Consider the following 20,971-nt stretch of genomic DNA (forward strand, 5'->3'; position numbering starts at 1 on the left):
CTTTATCCTTTAGTGCTTCAAATAAAAGGATCTAGTGGTATTAATATGCTGCATAGTCGTATGGTATATAGCCATACATACCACTAATTCAACCCAAAAGAGATCTTATAAAATGCTTTCTAGTCTCACCATTGAGAACGTCTTTTGATGTGATTAAATTTACAAAGTTCTATTAGGATTTCACATTCAGTAGTAACTTGATAACCCCTCACTTACACATTTCCAACAGTACCATTTCCTTTATATAAAGCATTTCAAACATTTTATTTACCATTCCTGTTTATGTACTCTAAATATAAAAATGAAAATTCTTGAAGGAAGGGAATGTGATCTTATTAAAATAGAATCTTAGCTTCAGATTGATTCAGTTTAGATACCGATTTGAATTGTTATTAATTCTGTAATGTCCTTTTTCTTTCAACTCCATAAATTTGTAAGGTTATTTCAAGTTGATTGTATTTTGGGATTCTGTTCTTTGTTGCTTTTTTGCCTTAATAAGAATGTGATAGAAAGACGAAAAAAAAATGAAAGTGCTATGGTTTTGATTAAAAATTGATAAATAATTTTTGATAAATAACTCACTATGATAGATTCTAATAACTGAATGCCTTTCAGTATTTAAAAATTTGCCACCAGAAGTATAATTAAATCTGTTTCTTGGATAGGTGATGACTTACCTGTTTTAAGAATGTTTGTGAAGGAATTTAAATAATTGCCATTCCTGAAATATATAGTGTTAATTTATTTCAGAATAAAAATTGCATCTTATGTTAACTGATAGTGACTTTGATAGCAGTGTCCTTCTCAGTAGAATATACTAAGTTAGTGCCTCTAAATCCTAAATGACTCTCTTACTTCTTTTTGATAGAGTGAAGCAGGTGTGAAGGAATTCCATATAGTACAAGTATCAAGTAGTAGTAGACACTGGAAGTTACAGAAGTCTGTAAATCTCTCTGAAAACAAAGGTTTGTGCTTTTTCCCTCTTCAGAATAAATTCTGATTATTAGTTTACTCTTTATTAGTTACTAGTTTATTAGTTTACTCTTCTTCAGAACAGTACCAGAATATAATAAGATTATTGGTGCTTTTCTTATAATTAACTTTTTTAAGCATTAAATTGTGCATTCATTACATTGCATGATTTTTAATGAAACTACCCATCTTAATCAATGATTTCCCATCTTTTTATTGCACATCTTTTCTATTTGTATATTCTTTTTTAAAAAAATGCAGTTGTGGGACTTCGCTAGTGGTCTAGTGGTTAAGACTTCACCTTCCAATGCAGTGGGTGCAGGTTTGATCCCTGATTGGGGAGCTAAGATCCCACATGTCTCGTGGCTAAAAAGCTAAAACATAAAACTGAAGCAGTACTGTAACAAATTCGATAGTGACTTTTAGAAATGATCTATCAAAAAAAAAAATAAAAATTCGATTGTAAAAGTAGTGCTTGAGTATATGGTCACAGTCAAAATTTCAAATAGTACAGAAGCATATAGACTAGTTTCTCTTTGTTTCCTTTACTGTTGGTAAGCTGTTTTTCTGTATATAATCATACTTGTATGTTGATTGGCTTTTCTGTGTATTTCCAAACCCATATAACACTTAAAAGAACATGCACACTTGTGACATGTATTGTCTAATTGTTTTCCAAAATATTTCTATCATTTTATCATCTTGCCAGTAATATGAGAGTGCTTAGTGCTTGTCAGAATAGATTGAAGCTGGCAAAATGATACTCTTTCTAGAAAGAATTATACATGTATTTTAAAAGATTAAAAAAATGTTTTAAACCCTTAGCCTCACAGTAATCCTTATTTTTGGAATTTATACAAAGGAATTAATTCAAAATATAAGAAGATCCATATATTGAGAGCAGTTTATTTCAGGGTTATGTTTAATAGGGAAAAATTGAATGTTATCTTTAATGTGAATTAAGCTACAACTCATGTTGTCATTAAAATATATAAGCTTTTAAAATGTGTCTGTAATATAGTGGGAAAATGCATCATAGCAAACTATGTGCATATAATAATATTGATACAAATTATCCACATAGAAAAATACTGATAGGAAATGAAATGATAGCATGGTGGGGTTGTGTGCTCCCTGGCTCCCAAATTCTAAGTTTTCAAAATTTCTGTTTATCTGTATGAACATGAATTTCAGGAAAATTTAATCTTACCCTTTTAAAGAATTGAATGAGATTTGCTTCACTGAGAGAAAAGCAAAGATGTTTTTCAGTCAGTTCAGTTCCTCAGTCATGTCTGACTCTTCGCGACCCCGTGGACTGCAGCATTCCAGGCTTCCCTGTCCGACAAGAGCTCCTGGAGCTTGCTCAAACTCTTGTCCATCGAGTATGTGATGTCATCCAACCATCTCATTCTCTCTCGTCCTTTTCTTCTCTTGCCTTCCATCTTTCCCAGCATTGGGGTCTTTTCCAGTAAGTCAGTTCTTCGCATCAGGTGGCCAAAGTATTGGAGTTTAAGTTTCAGCATCAGTCCTTCCAATGAATATTCAGGACTGATTTCCTTTAGGTTTGACTGGTTGGATCTCCTTGCAGTCTAAGGGACTCTCAAGAGTCTTCTCTAGCACCACAGTTCAAAAGCATCAGTTCTTCGGCACTCAGCTTTCTTTATAGTCCAACTCTCATATCCATACATGACTACTGGAAAAACCATAGCTTTGACTATTCAGACCTTTGTTGGCAAAGTAATGTCTCTGCTTTTTAATATGCTGTCTAACGGTTGGTCATAGGTTTTATTCCAAGGAGCAAGTGTGTTTTAATTTCATGGCTGCAGTCACCATTTGCAGTGATTTTGGAGCCCAAGAAAATAAAGTCTGTCAGTGTTTCCATTGTTTCTCCATTTGCCATGAAGTGATAGGACCAGATGCCATTAAACATTATTTCTAATGATGAAATGTTTTCCAGTTTGGCTATAGAAGTCTGAGTACTGAACTAGGTTTTACCATTTTACAAACGGAGAAATATCTTTGAAATTTACTCTTTTCTTTTTCTAGACGCCAAACTTGCCAGTAGGGAGAAGGGAAAGTTTTGTTTCAAGGCAACACAATGTAAGGAAGAAGAAGGTAAATTCATTTTAGTGTCACACTTTCTTAAATGGTCATTTTCTGTTTCGTGCCAATGATATGATTAGTTTGTTCTCCTCCATTTTTTAGTTGTTACGGAGGTCTCAGAAAAATACACCTTTGCAGATATCATCTTTGGAAATGAACAGGTATGCAAGTAAACCTAATAGCATTTGATATTTAAAGTTATAGTTCTGGAGTATCTTGACTGTTCTGGCAAAACTGTTACTCTGGTAATCTCTAAATTCTTTGGTGGATGAACATGTCAGCTTTGTTGAGTTTTGCAACTGTTGTCATGTCCCAAATCAAATAAAAATGCTATATGTAGTATGCCATTTTAATTAGTAATTTAAAATTAGCTTTCTTTTAGATTGTAAGATACTCAGGAGATAAATTTAGCTCTTGGCATTAAAAAAAGGAACAGGATTATAGGAAAGAACCTACCTATTTGGAAAAGTGATCACAGTGGAACATACAGATGATGATCCCCTGGATTTGGGAATATCAAATGGTTCTGAGACCCAAATAATAAGCTGTTTGTAATTTTTTTTTTTTTTGGTAATGAGATAACTGAAAATTTTTTGTAATTTTTGTAACCAGCGAACTATGTGAACAGTGGTTTAACAGAAAAAAGTTCATGTCTGAGGGGGAAAATCTTACATATTTATTAATATTTAATAATTAACTTGGAAGCTTAACATCTGCTTAACAGAATTTATAATACAGGAAATTAAGTGTCGAGATTCTAAAGTGAAACACAGTATTCTATTAACTAGGGGAAATTCTGTAGTTCTGAGTCTGTTTAAAAGTCTTTTCCCTTATTCTCTCCCTTCAAGTGTAAAAGCCAAGTTAATGCCAATAATTTCATTTGAGTTGTGTTTCATTGGGTATCACCTAGTCTTCCAAGTATTTGATTGGGAAATACTTGTTATTTTTAATAGTAAAACAAATTTTTAAATAGGAAAAAATAATTTAAAATTTTTCTTTTTAACAATCTACTTTTTTTAAAACTGAAGAATTGTTTACAATATTTTATTAGTTTCAAGTGTTCACAGCAAAGTGATTCAGTTATACATACATATTTATATATATGTTCTTCAGATTCTCAACAGTTAACTTCCTATTTTATTTTAATACCCATTTGTCTTCCCTGGATATTTGGAAGGTCCAAGTTAATGTCATGGCAGTATAGATTTAAGATTCAGGGTAATTTGTACCGAATATTTTAGGTGTTCAAGCATTAGGGTGGCCTTCTTATATTCAACCAAATTGATAAGAAATGTATAAGTTGTAGAAATACAAATTTTGGCAGGGTATATCTAATTGAAAACACATATAGACAAGTGATTTCCTTTTAACAGATAGTAAGTTCAGCAAGCCCATGTGCAGACTTCTTCTATAGGAGTTTATCCTCTGAATTGAAGAAACCACAAGCCCAGTCTTCGGTGCATACAGGAAAACAGTCAGTAGAGGATGTTACGAAATTAATCCAGAAGTGCAATGAGGTGGATTTGAATATTGTGGTGTTGTGGAAGGTATGTGTTGTTAAATTATTTCAGCAAGCCTTATTTATACTTGATTCTTAGGCTGAACAGTAAATGTAAGCTACTGTGTATATTTTTTCTGCTTAAATTTTCCAATTTGAGTTTGAAAGCTGTTTTATAACTTTTTGTTAACAATTCCAGATGACTTTTTTTTTTTTTTTTTTGCCTAAAGGAAAAAATATTCATTCAAATTAAATGACTTTATTCTGTTACTTACTACTTACAAGAGGTACTGAGAATATTGTAAAACATAAGCTCCATGAAAGCAAAGTGCTATTATTAAACTCTTTATTGTGAGCATTTTCAAACTCTGTAAAAGGAAAAATAACACCACATACCTCTAGGTACCCATTACTCAGGCTCCAGCAGCCACTAACTTGCTGCTGTTCATTTTCCACCGGTATTCCATTAGCTCCTTTACTTTATTTTTACCTTCCTTTGATTTTATTTTGTACTATATATTTTTAATGACATAATATTTCATCTGTAAAAGCATTTTGCAAACTGCTTTTCTAGCAGATGAGGACTTTCTTGTTGAATATAACCCTGCCATATGATTATCTCACTCTAATTAACAAAAAAATTATTTATAATTACCTAATTGTTGATCTCTGAAATTTTCCACATTGTTTGAAAATACCATTTTAATTAAAAAAAAAAACAAACAGATTGAAATGCCATCTACACATACTCATGGCAGACTGCTGCTGCTGCTGCTAAGTCGCTTCAGTTATGTCCGACTCTGTGTGACCCCATAGATGGCAGCCCACCAGGCTCCCCTGTCCCTGGGATTCTCCAGGCAAGAACAATGGAGTGGGTTGCCATTTCCTTCTCCAATGCATGAAAGTGAAAAGTGAAAGTGAAGTCCCTCAGTCATGTCCGACTCCCAGCAACCCCATGGACTGCAGCCCACCAGGCTCCTCCGTCCATGGGATTTTCCAGGCAAGGGTACTGGAGTGGGGTGCCGTTGCCTTCTCTGCATGGCAGACTAGAATGAGGTAATTTAGGCATTGGTCTCCCCTAACTGAGGGTTCCATCCCAGGGTTGGGAAGTTCCCCTGGAGGAGGGCATGGCAACCCATTCCAGAGTTCTTGCCTAGAGAATCCCTACGGACAGAGAAGCCTGGTGGTTGCAAAGAGTCGGACATGACTGAAGTGACTTAGCACGCACGCAAAGTTAACTTGAACTATAATACAGAGATTTATTTTTCACAGTATACCCTTTTGTATCTTAAGTATGTGTCTTTAGAAATGATTCTACACTGAAATTTAGGACCTTGCCTAGGGATATTCACCTGAACTATGTGAAGAGGTTTTATTTTGTATTGTCCAGTACAGAGGCCTAACACTGGGACATGTTCATGGTAGATGATCAGAACGTGCATTTTAAATTAATTCAGATGTTCTAGCGTGTTCTTTTTACCAAGCTGTACATTTTTAAATCAACTTTCCTGAAACCAAGCTGGCTTTACATGAGTTCCAATAAAAATACTTAAGCAAATTGACTCTTGTTGATTATAGAAGGTAAAGATGCTTAATGCTATAAGGATAAATTATACATTGTTACCTTGAAATCAAATGTCCTTGAAGCTTTGAGTCAAAATTCTATTTTTAGCCTCAATAGCATCGCCCCTTTATGTAAACCAACCATCCATTAAGTGTATAATAGACCTTATGCATTTGTAGCTGTCACTCCACAAACGCCTGCAATGTAACAATTGTAATATATCCGAGATAGGATCTTGAGTAATGTGTGCTGTATTCTGTACTTATTGTTGAGCCCACAGTAACCTTGGTTGGAGGGGTGAGTTTTCATTTTAAAAATCACCCTGAATGAAAATCAGCTACTATTATTGCTGATCGCATGAAGAAGAAGAAAACTACCCAAGACTGTGATGCTCCACAGTTAGGAAATGGAAGTTTGAATAGATTAAAGGATGGGATATTGTCTGGTATGTGATAAGTTTATGATTCAGCTCATTTGAGAAAGTGACTAGTAGATTTTCCTTAGTGAGGGCTCTGGATAATGCACAAAGTATCCCCTTCACTGAAAGAAAACCTGACAGTTCATATAAGTTGTGGAGTGGATGCTTAGGGAACATAGCACTCTAATAAAATACGATTCAGAAGAAAACTAAGACCTTGGACAACATTTTTGTTTAAAAAAAATTAGTTGTAAGGGGGTATGATTGAAAGTGTGAAAGTGTTACTCACTCAGTCGTGTCCAACTGTGCAACCCAATGGACTGTAGCCCCCAGGCTCCTCTGCCTATGGGATTTTCCAGGCAAGAATACTGGAGTGGGTTGCCATGCCCTTCTCCAGGCGATCTTCCTGACCCAGGGATTGAACCCGGGTCTCCTGCATGGCAGGCAGATTCTTTACCATCTGAGCCACCAGGGAAAGCCCAAGGGGGTGTAATACAGCTTCTAATTATTCTTAACCAAAAATAAAGGTTTGTTTTGAAAAACGAAGACTTTGTACAGGAGAGACTGCATTATAGGGTTATGCATGATTTTTTTTGATCTCACAAGACCACTGAAAGAGATGTGTGTCCTTTGTCAGGACTTTATCAGCTGTCATATTCTCGATTAAAGATCACTTCATCAAGTATTTATTTAACTCCTCCTGCATTTCTCAGTTATGTGTGGATGGATGCTAAGCAGGCCTTGGGCCTGCCTGGGCCTTAGTGCAGCACTTCTCCAAGTGTGATCAGTGGATGGCAAATTGCCACATGTGTTAAGTATAGAAATTGAAAATAAACATTTTTGGAATGTTTATAGCATTTGACTAAGTAATTTTGAATCTGTTGAGTCTAATAGTTAAAAAAAATTGGGCTTGTCAAAAAAAAAAAAGAATTTAACTATCTGTATTTGCATAATGTGATGTTAAGTATATCAGAGCCATTTAGAGATTTTATTTTCTCCAGGATAGAAGAAGTTCAAGAAGAAGAATTACATGCTGGAATGAGTTTTAATATAGATTAAATTAGGCCATTGTATAAGAAGAAAAAAAGCCTTTTTTTTTTTTTTTTAAGCTTACGTACTTAAATTTAAGATCTCCAAGGACCTGGCATTTCCACTTATAGGATTTACAATTATACTCACTGATTTTGCTCTACTATGTGATAACTCTGGTATGTCTTAGAAGCACAAGTATAAGAAAAAGCCTTTTGCCTGTATATTGTCAATCCAGTAAAGAAAAAAGCTTGTGTTACGGTATAGCACTGTTCTTTTTGGGCTAGCTTCTTAAGCATTCTAGAGAAAATTAGGAAAGGTTTCAAGATTTGTTTCTCCAATATCCAGGCCAACTGTTTTATATTGAGGCAGAGCAGATTTTGACAGATACTTTATTGATTGAAGGAATGAATAAAAGTTAGAAATGCTGACACAGTCATGAGTATTGGTATTTGATAGATATTAGCTGTAATACCTCAACTTTCCAGCAGATTTTGCCTTGGTTACTTTTGAGGTTACTGCCAAGCAGGGGTAACGTTTTTGTGTTTTGTTCTTCTTAGGCTTATGTAGTGGAAGACAGTAAGCAGCTTATTTTGGAAGGTCAGCACCATGTTGTTCTTCGCACTATAGGAAAAGAAGCTTTTTCATATCCTCAGAAACAGGTAATGACATGCTTTGGGGCCTCCTGTGAACTTGTGGGGGGGGTTTGTTTGATTGTTTTGCGTTTTAGAAGGTGTCTGATTTCTTCAAGCTTTTATACTGAGATTTGAATTGGGGGTTGGTGGCAGAAAGCTGATTAAAATTAAAAATGAACAAATTGATTTTGAAGTTTGCTAGCCCTTAATATGGAGAAGGCAGTGGCACCCCACTCCAGTACTCTTGCCTGGAAAATCCCATGGGCAGAGGAGCCTGGAAGGCTGCCATCTATGGGGTCACTTTCACTTTTCACTTTCATGCATTGGAGAAGGAAATGGCAACCCACTCCAGTGTTCTTGCCTAGAGAATCCCAGGGACGGGGGAGCCTGGTAGGCTGCTGTCTATGAGGTCGCACAGAGTCAGACACGACTGAAGCGACTTAGCAGCAGCAGCCCTTAATAAGAGCATAAGATGCATTTGTGATCCTGGAGTTTCCTAAGATATACTCTTTATTGAATCTAGAACTCATAGTTATAAAAAGAATTGACTTGTATGAGAGGAAGGAACTATATCCTCTATCTTATCTTGCTTATTGTTCAGCAGGCCCACACCATTGCAAAACTTAATGGGACTGGTCATAGAGTGTAAAGGAGGGCCTCTGGAGTTGCGCAGCAGCTGTACTGTTTGTTTTCTCATTTCTCCTAAAATACTGTTTAATCTTATCAAAAGTTCTCATCATATATATAAATAAAATTTAAGCGTATTAGTCTTGTGATTCAAAGTAAGTTGCAGACATCTGCCTATCTGCCCCCTAAATACTTGACTGAGTATTCCTGAAGACAAAGACAATCTTCTCCGTAATCACAGAAACCATTACTAATTCAGGAAGTTTAACATTGATGCAGTACTCATATATACAGTCTAAATTCAGATGTCATCGACGGTCTTAGTTATAAGACTTGGTTTGCTTTTTCCCATTCAGAATTCAGTCCAGGATCGCACACTGTGTTCACTTGTCTCTTCAGTCTCTTTTAATCTGGAACATTTTCTGAACCTTTATTTTTCAGTTACCATGTAGACATTTTTGAAGAGCCTTGGCCAGTTATTTTAATGTAAAATAATACTTTGAATATTTCTTATGATCAAATTAAAGTTACACATTTTTAACTGAAATACTTCCTAAGTGATGTTATATCCCTGTCAGTGTATTACATCAGAAGGCACATGAGAGTCTCCCCTGATGGTCCAGCAGTTAAGACTTTGCCTTTCAATGCAAGGGGTTGGTTCGATCCCTGGTTGGGGAGCTAAGATCCCTCACGCCTCAGCGCCAAAAAACCAAAGCGTAAAACAAAATCAATATTGTAACAAATTCAATAGAGACTTTAAAAATGATCCATGTCAAAAAATCTTAAAAAAAAATAAAAAGGCACTTGATATTAATTTGTGCCATTATAGGTGATGGATCATTTGATTAAGATATTACCTGCCATGTTTCTCCACAGTATTACTATTTTTCTTTTTATTTATAAGAAGAAGTAATTGTGGGGAGATAATTTGGGACTATGTAAATGTGATTTCTCATCAAAGTTAGGTATACTAGCTTTACATTCCATTGGTAATAATATAATTTGAATTGATTTTTACTTTAGTGATGACTAATGGTAATTTTCTGTTAGGTTTAATGAAGATATATTTAACCCCAAATCTGTTTTGTACTTTCAGAAAGTTTTTTTCCTCAAACTGATTTGATTAATTAAAAATCTCATTTTATTTATAAATTGTCATATTTTGATAATTTGTAACATCTCAAGGCAAGATTTTCATTTATAAAATGAAACAAAGTGTTCTCTATAAAATTTACTCATGTTATATTCCCATTTTACAAAAATACTATCTAGGGCATATCCTTTTTATTTCTCTGTATTTCACCTTTGAAATATTTTACATGATTAGCTGAGTTGGGAGATATGGCATGTTCATCATATTGAGGATAATATATATGGAGCTCAGAGACTTTAAGATTGATGACCTAGTGCAATTTACTTGCATAACTTGATAAACTTTAGCTTACTTATAAAACAGGGAGTATATCTTGCCTCTCTTGTGATGGAACTCTCTATCTTGGAGTATAACTGTCTGTCACCCTTATTGGAAAAAACTACTGTACAAATTGTCCAGCACTCACTGTGAAAATTGTTGCTGCTTTTAAGCTGACAGAGAGGGACGCTTTTGTCAGTATTCCCTCAGTAAATTAGCTTCAGGTTTTTGGTAGCCTTTTATGGCTGTTGTTCATGTGTTTGCCTCCTGGTAGGTGGTATGTAGAGATTCAGTATAGTTTAGAAGCCTCAAATAACAGCTTGTTTATCTTAGATGATTATACTATGTTAAACAATAGGATATTTTTTGAACTTTTTATTAAAGTTTAACAAAAATGCAGAAGAGTGAGTTTTCACAAATTGAAGAACACTCCAGTATAAGCAGGACCCAGATTAAGAAGGGAAACTTCAGACGTTCAGCTCCTTCTGGCTTCCAGGCACAAGTTTTTCCTCCTCCAGAGTAAACCTCTACAGTCACTTTCCTCTCACTCATAAGTTAAAAACAAATTTGAATATTGCTTTGGCAGCTGTATAAATCAAGGGTCAGCAAACTTTTTCTGAGGAAAGCTGGATAATAAACATTTCTGACTTTGCTGGCCAGAAGGTTTTTGTCAAAATTACTCATCTCTGTTGTTTAGAGTCCCAAAGCAGCCATAGCCAGTATGTAAACAAATGGATGTGGCTCTGTTTCCATAAAACTCTCTTTACAAAAACCAGAAGCAGGCTGGCTTTGGCCCATGGGATGTGGTTCGCCAGTCCTGGGTGTAGATCAGATTCCAACTAGGCTACCAGGAAATTAAAAAATGAAAATTTTCTGATGGTAAAGGAAAATGGAGAAAAAATTAATCAAGGAAGAGGACTTCCATGGTGGTCCAGTGGTTGGGAGTCTGCCTATCAATGCAGAGGACATGGGTTTGATCCTCGGTCTGGGAAGATACATGCCTGGGGACAGCTAGGCTGGTGAGCCACAACTAGTGAAGCCCATGCACCTAGAGCCTGTGCTCCACAGCAAGAGAACCCATCCAGTGAGAAGCCTGTGCACTGCAACTCTATAGAGAGTAGCCCCCACTCACTGCGGTTAGAGAAAGCACACCCACAGCAAGGAAGACCCAGTGCAGCCATAAATAAATAAGGAGAATATTTTAAAAAACTCTCGAAGCAGATGATATACAATTGAATGTCTATAGCCTAAGTACTAAGTAGTTTTATTAGATGAGAAACACAGCAACTTTTGAAATTATTATTATTGTGAACCCATTTTTACGTATGAGGAAATTAAGTCTTGAAGTATTAAATAACTATAGAACTACTATGTGAGGTTGTTGGATATCAAGTTAACACTAGCACATGATAGAGAATGAATAAATGATTACAGATCCTAGTTTTTTATCCTAGGTTGTATTGCACATGATTCCTACTGTTAGTTTGTTAGTTTTTACAGCAGAAAAAGTATTGTACATGCTTTACTTTATTTCCACTGGTTTTAGCTTCTTTTCTTTTGTATCTGTTAAACCTTACTTTAAGAAGGCAGTGTTTCTATTGTTGTATTTTTTCTTTTCTCAGGAGCCACCAGAAATGGAACTATTAAAATTTTTCAGGCCAGAAAACACTACAGTTTCCTCAAGACCATCAGCAGAGCAGCTTTCTAATCTTATTAAAACGAGTCTTCACTATCCAGAATCATTTAATCATCCCTTTCATCAAAAAAGGTTTGAGATGTATTTTTGTTAAAATTTTTCTGCAATATACACACCTGTATGTGCATGCACACACATCCACACGTTTATTAATAGCATTCACACAAATATTGAAGAAGAAATCTAGACTAATATTGAGTCTACAGAAATTGCCATTAAGTAATTTACGTGTTACTATGGTTATTATATGTTGCTACTGTAATTAATAGATGGATATTTCCTCAGCCAATTAGTTGTCAGAAGTTTTCTTTTGATGAACATATTTATCATTAAGTCAAAAAGAAAAATAGTAAATCATTTTGTTTTTGTTTTAGATACAGAATAAACCTGAGACATGACTATGGTATAGATTCATCAGTTTACGTTTAGACAGCATCATTGGCTTAAGGTTTACCAAGTGTTAAACTTTTGGGGGGTGATGTATTTATAATTTTGACAAATAGTTTGATTACATAAATTTGAGGTTCTAAAATAAAAGGTCCTAAGTCAGGTGATACTTCAAAAAGGAGCTGGTTTGCAGATATAAAACAAGATGGAGTGAAGTCTGTTAGAGCCAGTCTGTAAATTAGAATTGAAGGTGTAAGTTTTGGTGAAGGCACCATGGGTAGGGGTAGGGAAGAGGTGGGATAGAACAAAAGAGAATGATGACCCATAGAACAGTGGTATTGGAGAGATGAGCTAAGGAACAAGGAGTCCATCAAGAATACTGGTTGAGAAGTAGCAGTCAAAGAATTAGGAAGACAAGACCAGTGAGTAGAAAGTGGGATCAAAGAGGTGGAGTGAGAGCAGTTCAAGGAGAAGAAAGTGGCTGCAAAAAGTCGTTTCATTGGTTCTGACGATAAAGAAGTCATTCCTGATTTTGAGAAGACTCTTAACTGTATGAGGGGTGGAAGCATGACACAGTAGGTTTTGAGGAGAGATAGAGGTGGGAAGGAAGTAAGGATACTGGTGTAGACCACCAGCCTTTCAAGAAGCCTGGCTGTGAACAGGGATCAGGGAATACCCTTCAGTATTACTGTTTTCTTACTTAGAAGATACAGATTGTATTTATGGTCTTGAAGGAAATGATGGGACGCAAGAAGGGCAACAAAACCCTTAATAGATGAAAAGGTAACGCTGAAAAGTGGCAGGATTAGCTTTGGACAGAAAGATGAAAGTAGGGAAAAATTTTAACAAGTCTGCACATGCCTCCCTTTTAGAGAGTTTGTAGGAGCAAGGTTAAGTACTCAAAGTACTCTAGGAAATGAGAAAGGGTAGAGAATTTTTAAAAGTGAAATTTGAGGATAACTACTGAGAGGAATGAGAAGCTGGCTGAGAACACAGAGTGCTGGGCAAAACGAAGACCTTCACAGAGACTTAGGAGCATCAGAAGTATCTAAAACGTAACTTGAATGGTGCCAACCATTTTTAAACCTTTTTATTGTGAAATATAACACATTAAAAAATGAAGTTGCTCAGTTGTGTCCGACTCTTTGCGACCCCATGGACTGTAGCCCACCAGGCTCCTCCGTCCATGGGATTTTCCAGGCAAGAATACTAGAGTGGGTTGCCATTTCCTTCTCCAGGGGATCTTCCCCATCCAGGGATCGAATCCAGGTCTCCCGCATTTTAGGCAGACACTTTACCATCTGAGCCACCAGGGAAGTATAAAACATAGAAAAGTTCTCAAAACTGAAAATGTGTGGCCACAGTGATTCTTTTCCATAAAACTAATACCAAAAAATCATCTCTAGGGAAGAAATTTAAAAATTGCTAGCAGTCTCAAGCCCCCTGTGTACTTGCCGTCCATCCCCAGTATTAGCAGTCATTTCTTTGCTCCTCTTTATAATTTTCCAACCAAGTTTACATCTCCGTATTTTGATTTTTGTGGGGTTTTTGAACTTTATTGTATAAGTGGTATTATACAGAGTTTATTCTTTTTATGCCCAGTTTCTTTCAAACTAGTTTTACTAATTAGTACATCCCCACTAGTAGTACGTGGGAGTTCCTTCTGTTGATACCTTCACCAACACTTTCTGTTGTCAGACTTCTAAAAATTTTAGCCATTTAAGTTATTTTTAAATACTTTTGGTCTTAAATCTTTGTCTAGGTCTTAATTGCTCGGTACTCAGTCTGTGTGCCTTTGACTGACAGAGGCATGCTGGTATCACTTGAGGAAATTAAAAAAAAAAAAGGAAGATGCTTTGATCCTACTCCCAGAGATTCCCATTTGATTGGCCAAGGGTGCAGGCAGGACATCCAGAGTTCCTGAAGTTTTCTAATGTGCAGCCAAAGCTGAGGAAAGAAATGTTTTATCCCTACTGAACCTGTCTTGATTTCACACACTTCCATAGACAGTTTTGATTCCATAATATTTCATTTTACCTCACGGTTCTACTTTGTCCCTGTTTATCAAACCCTGTCCTGCATCATGTATTTCCTGAACATCTTAGATTCCATGGTGCTGCTTAGTGGTTAAAACCTGGGCTGTGTGTTAGAGGCTGGAACATGAAGGACTTCTTCGTGTGATTTTGTTAGGGTTGAAAAGCATCATAGAAACTTGGCAGTGCAGCGAAGTGTGTAAAACAGGACAGATTTGATCGAACTAAAGCAGAACAGTGAGCTAAAATAAAGCATCACAGAATTCAAACTGTGCATAGAAATATGTGAAAACAAGGAAGGGTCGAGAAGGATAAGATACGGCAGTTTCTTCCAACTTGGCTGCACATTAGAATCACCTGGAGAATTTTTAAAATCTTGATGTTCAGGCCAGTTAAATCAGAACCTCTGGGAATAGGACCCAGGTGTCTGTATATTTTAAATAAATCCTCAGATTGCCACAATAATGCTTTGTGAGACACCACTCCAGAATTTAGTAGCTTATTATTCCCACGCTCATGGGTGTGCAGAGCATCGACAACTTCGATTCTCCTTCAGTCTGTGGGTTGGTTGGATTCACGTCTGTGCACATGTATTTTGGGGGTCAGTCCAAATGGGCAGCAACTAGCTGTTCTTCTCATGGCGTATCTCTGAAGTACAGAAAGTGAGCCACGTTGCAGTAGCACATTTAAAGCTTCTGCTTGCATCAGTCATTATTACTCCATTGGCCAAATAGCCTCTCCTTCACAGTCAACAAAGATGATCCCCCATCACACAGCTGGAATGTGAGGGGAGTGAATAATTGTTAAACAATAATGACCATTACCACAATAATCAGGGTTGAGAATCGGTGAATTAGAGGGTCAAATGATTGGACATTCCAGTGAAACTGAAGATCAGAAGCATAATTGAGAGAGCTGGTGATCGTGGTCAGTGAGTGGAAAAGCTGAGGAGTATTTCAGAGGTAGTTATTTTAGGTGACAAAAAAAATTCACAGTTAAGTCATGAAAGACAGATGACTGAGTTTTGAATACTCCTGGTGGTTATGGAGGTGATAGATTAAGGGTTTGAGAAGGAGCTGAATAAATTGTCTACCTAAACAGTGAAGTTCACCAAAAAGATGACAAAATTTAGGATTGAAAAGAAGAAAGCAAACTCAAGCAGAAGCTTTTAATGAATGAAACCAGAAATATGATGTGGAAGAGAAGGCCTGTGCGGTGCTTTCTGTCTAGGTGGCAGGCCTCTGCTTGACCCACATCGTAGATGAATCAAGGGTGGGGTGGGGTGAAGCAGATGCTTCCCTCATCTTTACCCCAGATATTTCAAAATGCTTATCCCTTCACCTGCCCCAAGGAATCTCTGTTGCACTGAGTTACGTTCACTAGTTTAGTTTGTTAGTTTGAGGGCAAAGAAAAAGAACAAAAACCTTGGAGTAGTTTATGACAAAAGTGGAGGTGTTTTTATAGGAGAGAGAGGAGGAAGAACTCAACAAGGGGTGTTAACTACATTAATGAGACATTCTGGCCTGAGATGCGGAAGATGCTGGAAGATAAACAGCATCTGTTATGGCAAGGCCTGTAGAGGCAGCTGTGTCCTCAGCCAGATTTCAGTTAAAGTGAGGTGTGGCACATAAAGAGAAGAGACTGAGGATCTGGAGGAGTGTTCTTAATGCCATGGGAAGTGGGGAGGGGCGCGACAGGAGGCGACTTGGTCATGGCAGTGGGACACAGGGCAGCAGAGGAATGAGAATACGAGAAACAACAAAGCGTCAAACTGGGGTTAGCTGCCATCGCTCCTCACAGTAAGAAGGCGTGTTAAATAGTGTTTGTGAAGCTTTTGAACTTGTGCTAGGCATTATTGTCAGCGCTTAGCATATTTCATCTTACCAGCCACCACAAGAAACTCAAGAGATGGGTAAAGTTATTATTCCTAGGTTACAGTTGAGGAAACTGAGAAACAGAATTGTTGAGCTGACATGTGAACCCTAGCAGTCTGACTCTAGAACTCATGCTGTTAATAATACCAGATGTTAGTGGTGGGGGAATGGTTGTTAGCAGTTTGATCTTTAGGCACTGTTTTTGGCTCATCAGATGAGCATTTTAGAAAGGCTGTTTTGTGAAGCAGTGATTTTTGAAAGGTGGTCCCAGAGCAGCAGCAGTTGGGAACTTATTAGAAACGCAGATTTTGGGCCCCACCCAGCCCTTCTGAATGAGAAACTCTGGGGATGGAGCCCAGCAGTCTCTTTTATCAAGCCCTACTGTGACTGTGGTGCAGTGTAGTGGGAGGATCACACGTCAGGTATGAGAAACACCCAGTTGAAGATTGGTTTACGTCAGAACACTAATTCAGAGGTGATTAGTAAACCAAGAGATGCAGTGACTTGAGCTCGTAAGGAATGTGAATTTTGAATGAAGTCACCAGCCTCCAGAGCTGTGTGGGAAACAGAATTGATAGGAATTTGTGACGAATAGTAGAAAGTTGGGAATGGGGGGCTAATGAGGCAGTAGCCCCCATTCCCACTTTAAAAAAAAAAAATACTTGGGATGATGCCCACGCTTTGCTGGGGAGATGAGAGTGCTATTCACTGAAACAGCGATGGAGGAAGAAGAGGAATGAAGATAATGACTTTGGGGTTAGGAAGCATCCAGATGTTCTTATTTCTTTCACTGGAAGCATTTAGATAGAGCATGGAGGATTTGAGGCTCAAGTGGCAACACTGCTAGAGTTCCTGAGGTTTTGCTTTGAGTTACAAGTTACATGACTTGAATTTAACTTAATGAGGGGCTCTAGACTAGACCACTGTTCATTAGTTTAGGTTGTCCTCCATTCCTGTGAGAAGTTTGTGGGGAAGGTAAGGATGTAGCATGAGTTTTTGAAATTAACCTAGTTTTTGTCTAGGGAAATCTGTTATTTGCACTGTGTTTTGGAAGCGTTTCTTAGTAAGGGGATATAAAATTTTTGAGAGCATAAAATATATTATCTGAGCAGAATTTTAATATTGTATGAGCTCATAAGGTTTTTTTACTGTTGTTCTTTATGTTAATAGGGTAACGTATTTTAAATAATACTATGTAACCAGGCTTCATTTGTGCATAGAGTATGTTCATTTATTATGTTCTTAATATGAACTCTGCACCAGTCTGTTCTTAGGTCCTCTTCTCTCACTCCCTGTCCTTTCTCCTGTGCTAAGTGAGATCAGAAACTAGGTTAACTGAGCAAATATGTCTACTTGAAAGGGCTTTTCTCATAACTGGCTATACAGAAATAATTCTCATAGTCTCCCAATCATGATGGCTTCTGTGCAGATTTGATAGGATAGCAAATGTCAATCTAGGCCAAGTTCTCAAAGTTAAGTAATTTTTGAGAAACACAAAGAACAGCGTTAGTTATTGGCACCTTTTCACGATTTTTTCCCCTCCATTTGTCTTTCTTAGTTGCAGTTGTTTCCTTCTGTTTTTCATTTTGGGAAATAACAACCTAGAAACATTCTGGTTATTTTTAAAGATTAGCTTTAATAAAAGGAAATAAAAATGGTTTTGTGAATGTATATATTCTAATATTTAGTATTCAAGCATTGTATTAATATGTTTTACTTCTTATTTATGTAACTCATGTAGCTTGAGTGATTTTAGAACTCAGTTTTTTTTCTTACTTGAATATAATTATTTTTGAGGATCTTATGCTGTTAGGTAACTGTAAGTTTTATGTTCAAGAAAGTGTTTTTGTTTTCAATACCCCACTAATCTTTTTTTGGTTTTTCTTTCCCACAGCCTTTGTTTAGTACCAGTGACCCTTTTACTTTCCAATTGTTCCAAGGCCGACGTCGATGTAATAGTTGATCTTCGGCATAAAACAACAAGGTAAAGATTTGTTTAGGGCAGGTTTATTTTATAGTTAAAGATTGAGTTGAAAGTAGTTTAATATTTTGAAATTATGCAAATAATTATCTAATATAGATAGAGTTTACTCAGGCATACCGTTTTTTGTTTGGTATTAAGAAGTGTTAGCAAAGGGACTTGCCAACTCTGTGCTCCCAAGGCAGGCATCCCAGGTTCGATCCCTGGTCGGGCAACTGGATCCCACATGCCACAGCTAAGATTGAAGATCCTGTGTGCTGCAACTAAGACTTGGCACAGCCAAATAAAAAAAGAAGTGTTAGAGAAGAGTTACAGAGATTTGTCTTAGCATTTCAGTAGTCGCAAATGAAAACTGGTTTCTAAAAGCAGCAGTTCTGGCCAGAGGTGACAATTTTTATAAAAGCTTGTTGGTGATAAAGAACTCTAAACTTGAAAATCAGTAAGTTCATGATAGAAGTTTTTTTGGTCTTGTTTTGTGATTTATAAAATAATGCTGCTGCTGCTGCTGCTAAGTCGCTGCAGTCGTGTCCGATTCTGTGCAACCCCATGGACTGCAGCCTACTAGGCTCCTCCGTCCCTGGGATTCTCCAGGCAAGAACACTGAAGTGGGTTGCCATTTCCTTCTCCAGCAACAGCAAAAAAAAAAAAAATGCAGGTCTATATTGGCAGTCCTAAGAGCTATGTGCTTTTCAGAATTCAGAAAATTTGGGATCTTTAGAAAAGCAGTGTGAAGCATATGCTGATTATTAATTACAATATAACACTGCAAACAGGATCTGGGTCAGCTCTCTGAAATCTGAACATATTTTGTGTATCATAAATTAATTAACTAATGTCTTATTGGTAGACACTGGGTTGGTCTCCATGTTTCAATATTATAAACAGTCTAAATATTATAACCATTCTTAGATATACATTTATTTTTATGTATGGAGAACCAGGTGGTTAAAAGCTCAGGTTTGAAATCAGGTTTCCTATTTACTGGCTGCTGTTGTGAGTGTTAAATGAGATAATTCACTCTTAGCACTAAGTCTAGAACATAGTAACTGTTAATAAATGTTAGTTATAGAAATAGTAATATTAGTTATTACTATTGATGTTATTATTAATAAACAGTTGGCATCATAAATAATTTCTAGAATTAGAGTTGCTGGATGAAAGGGATGTGTTACTGGGGCTTTGGGAAAAAATTCCTGAAGAAAAAACATCCTCCAACTTACCATTTTCCTCCTCCCTTAGCCCAGAAGCTTTGGAAATCCATGGATCATTTACATGGCTGGGACAAACACAGTATAAACTTCAGCTTAAAAGCCAGGAGATTCACAGTTTGCAGCTGAAAGCATGCTTTGTCCACACGGGTGTTTATAACCTTGGAACTCCTAGGGTATTTGCCAAGTTATCGGACCAAGTCACGGTGTTTGAAACAAGTCAGCAGAGCTCCATGCCTGCCCTGATCATCATCAATAATGTGTGACACCTTACAGATTTGTACTGAAATGCACAAGAATCAGTTTTATTTTACTGGATGGGTTTTACAGCAGTATTTGAAATGCCTAACTTGTTCGGGAGGTTGGTGTCGGATCACTGCAGAATACTTTTGGTTTGTCTATTTGTTGATGATGCAAAGCACGTTGGACTGAGAATACTTAAATTCTTTTTTTGTATTTCTTTAAACCCTGGTAATAATTTACACGCTCATAATACAGAATTCAGCATATCCATGCACCTTATTAAGCCCCATCTTAAAACCAGTGTCTAAGTCTGCTGTTACAACTTACTGATGGTATATGAACATTAGGAGAGGATTTGAAGGAAGAAAAGGCCTTGTTGGCAATACTCCTTTTAAGCCATTAGTCTATAAATTCCAGCTTTACTGTGAAGTTCTATGGAGTGTCAAATACACGGTTTCTTGTCTTACTTCACACAATTCTCTAAAATCAGTTTTGAACTTTGGTTATGAGTCTTCATACTTCAGTATCTGGTCGTTCCTATGGCTTATACATAACTTTGTAAAAAGAAAAAAATTTTTTTCTGATGCTTTGAATATAGTTTTGAAAGGAGTTGACTTCCCCCCCTCTCATTCATCTCAGCATAGAGTGCACTATTTCACAATATGAGATTTTTGTCATTTAAATTATCATATTCTTTATTATGTAACTTTAACAATTGAGTTGATCTGTTTAAAATATAAATCTACTCAAGTTAATTAAAAATAAGCTTTTCAAAAATGTATTATATTTATAACAAATGTACTGTAAATAGAATAAAGACATGCTATTCACTGTATAGATTTATTAGATGCCTTTTAAAAAAAAATTCTGAGAACTTAATATATTCTTTATTCAAAATCAATGCCAACCATATTATTATAGCAGGTAGCAGATCAGTTTCCTGAGAAAGTGTTACCTTTGTTTCCAAAAGTGAAGAACAGTCTTTGTTCCTACAGCCCTTGCTGGCTGTGTTATAAATGAGCAAATGCATTTTGTCTTTAAATGTGTCATGTCTGATACCCAGTTACAACTTTGATAATCCTGTCATATCTTGGAAGAAAGGAAGATCAATGCTAATTGACACTGTTGTGTCAATAACCACAGTGCAGACTCTGATGCTGGTTATGGAGGACTAGCTAATGTAGCTCTCCTGCTGAAGAAAAGCAAAACGTCAGAACGAAATCAAAGAAAATGTTTTACTGCTAAAAACAAAGCGTTGTCAATATGGTTTGTTATTAGAAGACCGGAATCCA

General features: G+C 36.6%; 1 protein-coding gene across 5 annotated transcripts in view; it reads left to right on the forward strand.

The window, feature by feature from the left end:
- TRAPPC8 (trafficking protein particle complex 8) overlaps positions 1–20,721 on the forward strand; it is an 82,808-nt gene extending 62,087 nt beyond the window's left edge. For all 5 annotated transcript variants that reach the window (XM_027525864.1, XM_027525866.1, XM_027525865.1 and 2 more), the window contains 8 exons: positions 869–965; positions 3,019–3,087; positions 3,178–3,236; positions 4,449–4,622; positions 8,145–8,246; positions 11,880–12,025; positions 18,142–18,231; positions 19,468–20,721. In XM_027525864.1, the coding sequence (XP_027381665.1) occupies positions 869–965; positions 3,019–3,087; positions 3,178–3,236; positions 4,449–4,622; positions 8,145–8,246; positions 11,880–12,025; positions 18,142–18,231; positions 19,468–19,702 (972 nt within the window). In that variant the 3' untranslated portion in view covers positions 19,703–20,721. The remainder of the gene's footprint in view (positions 1–868; positions 966–3,018; positions 3,088–3,177; positions 3,237–4,448; positions 4,623–8,144; positions 8,247–11,879; positions 12,026–18,141; positions 18,232–19,467) is intronic.
- Positions 20,722–20,971: the final 250 nt, after the last annotated feature.

Source organism: Bos indicus x Bos taurus, chromosome 24 (genome assembly GCF_003369695.1).
Source record: "Bos indicus x Bos taurus breed Angus x Brahman F1 hybrid chromosome 24, Bos_hybrid_MaternalHap_v2.0, whole genome shotgun sequence".
NCBI classification, from domain to species: domain Eukaryota; kingdom Metazoa; phylum Chordata; class Mammalia; order Artiodactyla; family Bovidae; genus Bos; species Bos indicus x Bos taurus.